Raw genomic sequence first — 8,275 nt, forward strand, 5'->3', positions numbered from 1 at the left:
AGTGTTAGCCAGGATGGTCTCGATCTCCTGACCTCGTGATCCGCCCGTCTCGGCCTCCCAAAGTGCTGGGATTACAGGCTTGAGCCACGACGCCCGGCCTTTATTTTTATTTTTACTTTTAGTAGAGACGAGGTTTCACCATGTTGGCCAGGCTGGTCTCAAACTCCTGACCTCAAGTGATCTGCCCACCTGGGCCTCCCAAAGTGCTGGGGTTATAGGTGTGAGCCACTGTGCACAGCCCCTATCTAACTTTTCTTCTTCTTTTTTTTTTTTGAGACGAAGTCTTGCTCTTGTCCCTCAGGCTGGAGTGCAATGGTGTGATCCCAGCTCACTGCGACCTCTGCCTTCTGGGTTCAAGCGATTCCCCTGCCTCAGCCTCCCCAGTAGCTGGGATTACAGGTGCCTGCCACCACACCCAGCTGATTTTTGTATTTTTAGTAGAGACAGGGTTTCACCAGGTTGGCCAGGCTGGTCTCGAACTCCTGACCTCAGGTGATCCACCTGTCTCGGTCTCCCAAAGTGCTAGGATTACAGACGTGAGCCACAGCGCCTGGCCCCTTCTCTAGCTTTTAAAGAAATAACCTCAAGCCAAACAAACTGAAGCATCTGGCAGTTGTTGGTGGGTTTTTGCCTCCTTGGCTAAATCCTTGGGTGGTAAACATTACCTCAGATGCTGGCATAACCAACATTATCATGCAGAATCTTGACCAAAGTCAACCATTTGGAACAACGTGGCCATGGCCTTACTGTTTACATTCAGAGTGGGGTTTGCTAGCCTGGAGCGGGACTGAGGCGGGTCCACGGATGGCCAAAGGGTTCTTAGATCTTAAAGGGCTCTGTGAAGTTAGAGGAAACAAAATTATCTCTGTACTTTCCCTGACCTCTAACTGTAACTAGCATTTCCTTCAACAAGCTGAAGCAGTCTTAGCGGTTTCTATGACACCGCCGCCAACACAAATCAGGGATATTTTCATATCACGTTATAACTGCAGATTCTCAATGCATCATCTGTGCTCATTCCTGCTTCAGAACAACAGTGGTTATGAAGCCTGCTGCTGGGCATGACTGGAGGCCCATGTGCCACGAAATCACACACACACACAGAAAAGCGCCAGCCGGGGACGAGTGTCATTGGCCACTTGGATTCCTCGGGCCACAGGCTCCTTGGACAACGGCTGTGGAGCAGGCGGCATGATTCCATCGCAAGCCTCCTGGGGCCGTCCAGTGACAGTGATTGCCAAGTCATCCCCACACACACGTACGTACCTCTTTATGTATTTTGGTCCTGTTTTTAATTTCAGCTACTATCATTCCCACAATGGCACCTCTGTAGGTTGCAGCAAGGGAAAAGAACTTCTTGTTGGATGTGATATCACGATACCATGAGTCTGGGTACCTGAGAAAGAGAACATACTCGGGTGAACCTGCCATAGGTCAAGTCCAACTAAGGTCGTGCTCTAGACATGAGAACCACAGGGAGCTCTGGGCCACTTCTGCCTGCTGCTCTAAAGCTGACGCATCACTTAGTCTCTACCTAACTGTCACAGCCACCTTCTTAAAGCAGTAATCTGTCTAGACAGGACTGGGGATCTCTGATGGGAAATTATTATTATTACTATTATTTTGAGACAGAGTTTTGCTCTTGTTGCCCAGGCTGGAGTACAATGGCGTGATCTCAGCCCACCGCAACTGCTGCCTCCTGGGTTCAGGCGATCCTCCTGCTTCAGCCTCCCGGGTAGCTGGGATTACAGGCATGTGCCACCACGCCTGGCTAATTTTGTATTTTTTTTAGTAGAGACGGGGTTTTTCCATGTTGGTCAGGCTGGTCTCAAACTCCCGACCTCATGTGATCTGCCCGTCTTGGCCTCCCAAAGTACTGGGATTACAGGTGTGAGCCATCTTGCCCGGCCCAGGAAAATAGTTGTATCTGACATGAAGTTGTCTCCATGTAAGCAACTCATGGAGGGTGACCAGCAGGGCCCTGTTCTTCCAGCAGGTGAGTGAGGGTTTGAGGGCCTTTGTCACCCTGGGACACGGGATGAGTGCCTACGAGAATCTGTGAGACTTCTGGACACTGAAGACTAGGGGAGTGAGTGACTCCAGGAAGAGCCAGGTTCACAGCTGACAGGCGTCTGAGTTGACAATGCCTCCCCGGACACGGAGGAACCTGCCCTTAAGGGGAATGTGAGGCTGAGGCTGCTAACGACTGCTCACCAAGAATGAGGCCAAGACCCCTCCGAGAGGAGCAAGGAAAAAAGAACAGTGGGCATAAAGGCCCAGGACATGGTCATTAACAGGCGAATCCAGCCTCAGAGAGACAAGGTCAGGAGGGCAGAGGCATGCGGAGTTTCATGGGTGTGTAGGTTTAGTTTTGCCGCCTCACAGCCTGGTTCATGTCACAGTCTTGGGAACCTGAGGCCTTAGGCTCACGAGGACTGCAGGAGAGACAGGCAGGCTGAGTGGCTCACATGGCCGAAGTCCACAGTCCAGCGTGGCTCCACTGGCTCTCAGGCAGCCCTGGGCAGAGTCTGATCTACGCACTCACCGCAGCTTTTATTTCTCTAGATTAGTTTCCAGCAGTGAAACTGCTGGGCTGAAGAACACTTTTTTAATTTTTTTTTTTTTTGAGATGGAGTTTCACTCTGTCACACCCAGGCTGGAGTTCAGTGTTGTACTCTCAGCTCACTGTGCAACCTCTGCCTTAAAGGTTCAGTGATTCTCCTGCCTCAGCCTTCCGGGTAGCTGGGATTACAGGCACATGCCACCACGCCCAGCTAATTTTGTTTGTTTGTTTGTTTTGAGACAGAGTCTCACTGTCACTCAGGCTGGGGTGCAGTGGCACAATCTCGGCTCACTGCAACCTCTGCCACCCGGGTTCAAGCGATTCTCCTGCCTCACCCTCCTGAGTAGCTGGAATGACAGGTGCCCGCACCATGCCCAGCTAATGTTTTTGTATTTTTAGTAGAGACAGGGTTTCACCATTTTGGACAAGCTGGTCTTGAACTCCTGACCTCGTGATCCACTTGCCTCGGCCTCCCAAAGTGCTGGGATTACAGGCGTGAGCCACCACGCCTGGCCCAATTTTTGTATTTTTAATAGAGATGAGGTTTCATCGAGACCAGGTTGGTCTCGAACTCCTGATCTGCCTGCCTCGGCCTCCCAAACTGCGGGATTATAGGCATGAGCCACCACGCCCGGCCCCGAGAACAATTTTTTAACTCATGTTGCCACCGTCAGCCCACATCACCTGGACAATGACAGTTCCCCCCTCCACAGAGACAGTTCCCCCTCCACAGAGATGCAAAGGGGTCCCCGCCACCGCCCTGCCAAGAGCATGAGGTTCAGTCAGTCTGAGGTGAACACTCAAGGGAATGCTGATGGCTGACAAGATCTTGTTTATTTTCCATTTTCAAAGTTTGTGTCAACTTTTTTCATCAAAAAAGATGTATGTGCGTATAATGTAGGCAAGACAGACCAGAAAAAACAATCATAGAGCCTAATATTAATCTACCTACCTCAAACTATTGAAACACTGTTAATGGTACATACCCCCTTGTAACATTTTTTTCACCCCCCTCAGTTCATACCTATCATTGTAAAATTTTATCTTGTACATGTTTTCAAATAAAAATAGGATCATGGTACATACTGTTTTCTAGTCTGCCTTTTTTCCTTTAATAGCTTTTTTTTTCTAAGACAGAATATTGCTCTTGCTGCCCAGGCTGGAGTGCAATGGCGTGATCTCAGCTCACTGCAACCTCCGCCTCCCAGGTTCAAGCGATTCTCCTGCCTCAGGCTCCCAAGTAGCTGGGATTACAGGCATGCACCTCCACACCTGGCTAATTTTGTATTTTTAGTAGAGACGGGGTTTCTCCATGTTGGTCAGGCTGGTCTTGAACTCCTGACTTCAGGTGATCCTCCCACCTCGGCCTCCCAAAGTGCTGGGATTATAGCCTCCTTTAATATCTTGTAAAAAATATTTCTCTGTCAAAAAATACACCTCTTTGACAAGTTTCTTTTTTTTTTTTTGAGAAGGAGTCTCGCTCTGTCACCCGGGCTGGAGTGCAGTGGCCGGATCTCAGCTCACTGCAAGCTCCGCCTCCCGGGTTTACGCCATTCTCCTGCCTCAGCCTCCCGAGTAGCTGGGACTACAGGCGCCCGCCACCACGCCCGGCTAGTGTTTTGTATTTTTTAGTAGAGACGGGGTTTCACAGTGTTAGCCAGGATGGTCTCGATCTCCTGACCTCGTGATCCGCCCGTCTTGGCCTCCCAAACTGCTGGGATTACAGGCTTGAGCCACTGCGCTCGGCCTTTTTTTTTTTTTTTTTCTGGCTGAATAATATTGCACCTTTATATGCACATACTCTTAATTACTCTAATGCATGTAACCAACTCCTTGCTGTTAAGATACTTGGGTGGCTTCTACATTTTCTGAATTATAAACAGTACCACACCTGATAGCTCTGTAACTGAAATTTCTCACAGAGACCTTCTGCGGAACTCTGCACACCCTGAGAGGTGGAAAGAGCCCAGGAACAGGGGTCCCTGGATGAGCTGGGTGACCTGGGACCCCGTGGCCCCTCCAGGCCATTCCCGCCTTTGCAGTATGGTCCTAAGGGTCCAGGAGGCCCCCACCCCCGCCACCCAGCTTCTGCACCTGAGGCTCGTGGGCTCTCCCCAACCCTGCAATCTGCTCCACTTACTCGATGGGGAACCAGTCGCCACACAGGTGCTTCACAGTGTCTATGTCATCGTGGCAGAGGAGGCGCAGGCTGACCTCGCTGAGCGCGCTGGATGGCACCACCTCTGTCATTCACACCTGTGGGGAAGGGTGGGGGGCGTCACCTCACAGCCTGGTCCTCCTCATGCTCTGCTTGTGAGTCAGGTGAGACACAAGAGCATGGAGCATGTCCCACGGATGGACACTCTTCCGCCAGCACTCAGAGGCCTCTGCCCCTCATGACCGCCCTTGCACCAGGCGTTGCAGTCACCCTCCTCTGCTGAGGAGACCCGGGCCCAGGAGGGCAGGCCGGATGGGGAGCCAGCCCCATCGCTGCTCAGCCCCAGCTGCGGGAAGCCCTGGCCAGCCTGTCTCTCTCCTCTCTCCTCATCTGAACTGGTCTCACATCTTAGGACAGTGGTCCTTCAGAGGGTCAGTGGCCCCAGCCAGCCTGACCTCTCAACCCCAGCCGTTGGCTGCCAATGATAGTTGTGGGTTCAGCAGCCCCCATGCCTCGTCCCCCTTCAAAGCAACCTGGCAGCCGGGGCAGTGAACGGCTGGATTTGCAGGGGAAGTGGCGCGGCTTTATTACCAGGGCGTGGGTCTGTGCTGAGCAGGTCACACCCAATTTCTCCTCCCCACCCAACAAGCAAACACTCCTGGGCGGAAAGAGACTTCGGGGGATACCACAGTTCAAGTTGGGGGTCACAAGTGGCCAAGGACTCTTTTAAATCAGGAAAGTGCATCCAATCCAGGGGCTGGGGGAGAAGCCCCCCTTGTTTTATTTAACAAGGAAGTTATTATACAAAGGAAGAGAGAAATGGAGGGAGGAACGCTGGCCGGCAGCACCGAGAAGGGGAAAAACAGAAGCCTTAGTTCTTTAAGTTGGAAACCGGTTGTTAAAAGGAAAGGATGGGGCCTGGTGTGGTGGCTCACGCCTGTAATCGGAGCACTTTGGTAGGCCAAGGTGGGTGGATTGCTTGAGGTCAGGAGTTCGGGACCAGCCTGGCCAATATGGCAAAACCTGTCTCTACTAAAAATGCAAAAATTAATCAGGTTTGGTGGCAGGCAACTGTAATCCCAGTTACTGTGGAGGCTGAGGCAGGAGAATTGCTTGAATCCGGGAGGCGGAGCTTGCAGTGAGCTGAGATCCGGCCACTGTACTCCAGCCTGGGTGACAGAGCAAGACTCTGTCTCAAAAAAAAAAAAAAAAAAAAGAAAGAAAAAAGGAAAGGATGGAAGACTGGGTGTGGTGGCTCATGCCTGTAATCCCAGCACTTTGGAAGGCTGAGGTGGGAGGATCGCCTGAGCCCAGGAGTTTGAGACCAGCCTGGGCAACATAGCAAGACCCTGTCTCTAAAGATAAATAAATAAACCCTTAAATAAATGAGAAAAGATGCTGCATTCATCCTCCCTTTTTAGGAGGAATTGTGTAGTTCATCTCAGGGTTGAGGAAAAGTTCTTTTTTACAGAAGAATGCTGGCTAATAAAAGTAGAAATGATGACGGAAATAGAAAGTCACCATTTTGGAATCACCAACAGAAATGACTGAGTCAAACAAGAATCAGGAAAGGCTGTGAAATCTGCAAGTCAAAGCGGCTGGGGGCAGGTGCAAGGTGTTGACGCAGAGCCGCTGGGCTCCCAGGACTCACTCACTGCCCAGGAAAGGCCTCATCTTTATCTGGCAATCCCCACTCCACTGGCAGGACGAGCCCAGCCTCCCTGAGCTCCCGCCCTCCTGCTGCCACGGGTGGGAAGTGCCCGCGGCCATCCACTGTCCAGGCTTCTGCACAACCTTCCCCTTCCTGACAAGGGGAAAAATTTAGAAGCCGAATCTGGTGTCTCTGCTGGCTCAGCCTTAGCTAATCAGATTCCTGGAGCCTCCTCTGTGGAGTGGAGATGGCCAGGCCCCTCCCCAGGGTGGTTCGGTGCTGGGACGAGCTGATGGGGTCCAAGTGTCAGGACAGTGCTGGCAGGGAGGCGGTGCCCCTCTACACCAGCCTTGAGCACCCACTACTAGCTGATACTTGGCCCGGTCCAGCCACTTCCAGGGGTATACCCTTGGATCTGGGACAGGGCCAGCACTGACGTCCTGAGCAGCTCTGCTCTGACTCCTAACTTGTGTGGTTCTCAGCTCCTGGTTCAACGTCAGGCGTGCCAAGTAGTTCATGCTCAGCTTTATAGGGAGAAGCCTCTTTAAACTCACAGCCCCCACCCCGCCCTTGTGCCCACCCCTTTGTTCCCACGGTTCTGGATCCATGCACTGTTGACTCCAGACCCTTTAGAAATAGTTAGGCCGGGCGCGGTGGCTCATGCCTGTAATCCCAGCATTGTGGGAGGCCAAGGCGGACAGATCCCCTGAGGTCAGTAGCTCAAGACCAGCCTGGCCAACACGATAAAACCCCATCTCTACAAAAATACAATTATTAGCCAGGCGTGATGGCAGGTACCTATAATCCTGGCTACTCAGGAGGCTGAGGTGGAAGAATCACTTGAACCCTGGAGGTGGAGGTTGCAGTGAGTCAAGATTGAGCCACTGCACTCCAGCCTAGGCAACACTGCAAGACTTCATTTCAAAAAAAAAAAAAAAAAAAAAATCTGGGGCCAGGCATGGTGGCTCACACCTGTAATCCTAGCACTTCGGGAGGTCCAGGCAGGTGGACTGCTTGAGGCAATTTGAGAACAGGCTGGCCAACACGGTGAAACACTATGACATGGTTTGGCTGTGTCCCTCCCCAAATCTCATCTTGAATTGTAGCTCCCCAAATTCCCATGTGTTGTGGGAGGGCCCCAGTGGGAGGTAACTGAATCATGGGAGCAGTTTCGGTCATACTGTTCTTGTGGTGGTAAGTCCCACGAGGTCTGATGGTTTGATAAGGGGTTTCCCTTTCTGCTTGGCTCTCATTGTTTCTTGCCACCACCATGTAAGACGTGCCTTTCACCGTCCACCATGATTGTGAGGCCTCCCCAGCCACATACAACTGTGAGTCCATTAAACCTAGTTCCTTTATAAATTACCCAGTCTCAGCTATGTCTTTATCAGCAGCATAAAGACGGACTAACACACCCCATCTCTACTAAAACTACAAACATTAGCTGGGCGTGATGGTGCGTCTGTCATCCCAGCCACTCAAGAGGCTGAGGTTCAAGAATCACTTGAACCTGGGAGGCGGAGGTTGCAGTCAGCTGAGATGGCATCACTGCATTCCAGCCTGGGTGACGGAGTGAGATTCTGACTCAAAAATGAAACTAGGCCAGGCGTGGTGGCTCAAGCCTGTAATCCCAGCACTTTGGGAGGCCGAGACAGGAGGATCATGAGGTCAGGAGATCGAGACCATCCTGGCTAACACGGTGAAACCCCGTCTCTACTAAAAAAATACAAAAAACTAGCCGGGCGAGGTGGCGGGCACCTGTAGTTCCAGCTACTCAGGAGGCTGAGGCAGGAGAATGGTGTAAACCCGGGAGGCGGAGCTTGCAGTGAGCTGAGATCTGGCCACTGCACTCCAGCCCGGGCGACAGAGCAAGACTCTGTCTCAAAAAAAAAAAAAAAAAAAT

General features: G+C 51.7%; 2 protein-coding genes across 8 annotated transcripts in view; one reads left to right on the forward strand and one right to left on the reverse strand.

Moving 5' to 3' along the window:
• The window catches only part of NAA60 (N-alpha-acetyltransferase 60, NatF catalytic subunit), a 46,543-nt gene that overhangs the window by 6,881 nt on the left and 31,387 nt on the right, over nucleotides 1-8,275 (reverse strand). For 6 of the 7 annotated variants that reach the window (XM_017886308.1, XM_017886307.1, XM_017886309.1 and 3 more), the window contains 2 exons: nucleotides 4,704-4,819; nucleotides 1,267-1,396 (listed from right to left, as the gene is read on the reverse strand). In XM_017886308.1, the coding sequence (XP_017741797.1) occupies nucleotides 1,267-1,396; nucleotides 4,704-4,813 (240 nt within the window). In that variant the 5' untranslated portion in view covers nucleotides 4,814-4,819. The remainder of the gene's footprint in view (nucleotides 1-1,266; nucleotides 1,397-4,703; nucleotides 4,820-8,275) is intronic. The other variant, XM_017886311.1, reaches the window with a different exon arrangement.
• The window catches only part of LOC108538288 (uncharacterized), a 16,159-nt gene continuing 8,390 nt past the window's right edge, over nucleotides 507-8,275 (forward strand). The window contains exon 1 of the mRNA XM_017886312.1: nucleotides 507-1,258. Within this exon, the coding sequence (XP_017741801.1) occupies nucleotides 1,062-1,258 (197 nt within the window). The 5' untranslated portion in view covers nucleotides 507-1,061. The remainder of the gene's footprint in view (nucleotides 1,259-8,275) is intronic.

Source organism: Rhinopithecus bieti, unplaced genomic scaffold (genome assembly GCF_001698545.2).
Source record: "Rhinopithecus bieti isolate Rb0 unplaced genomic scaffold, ASM169854v2 scaffold_13704, whole genome shotgun sequence".
Taxonomy (NCBI): Eukaryota; Metazoa; Chordata; class Mammalia; order Primates; family Cercopithecidae; genus Rhinopithecus; species Rhinopithecus bieti.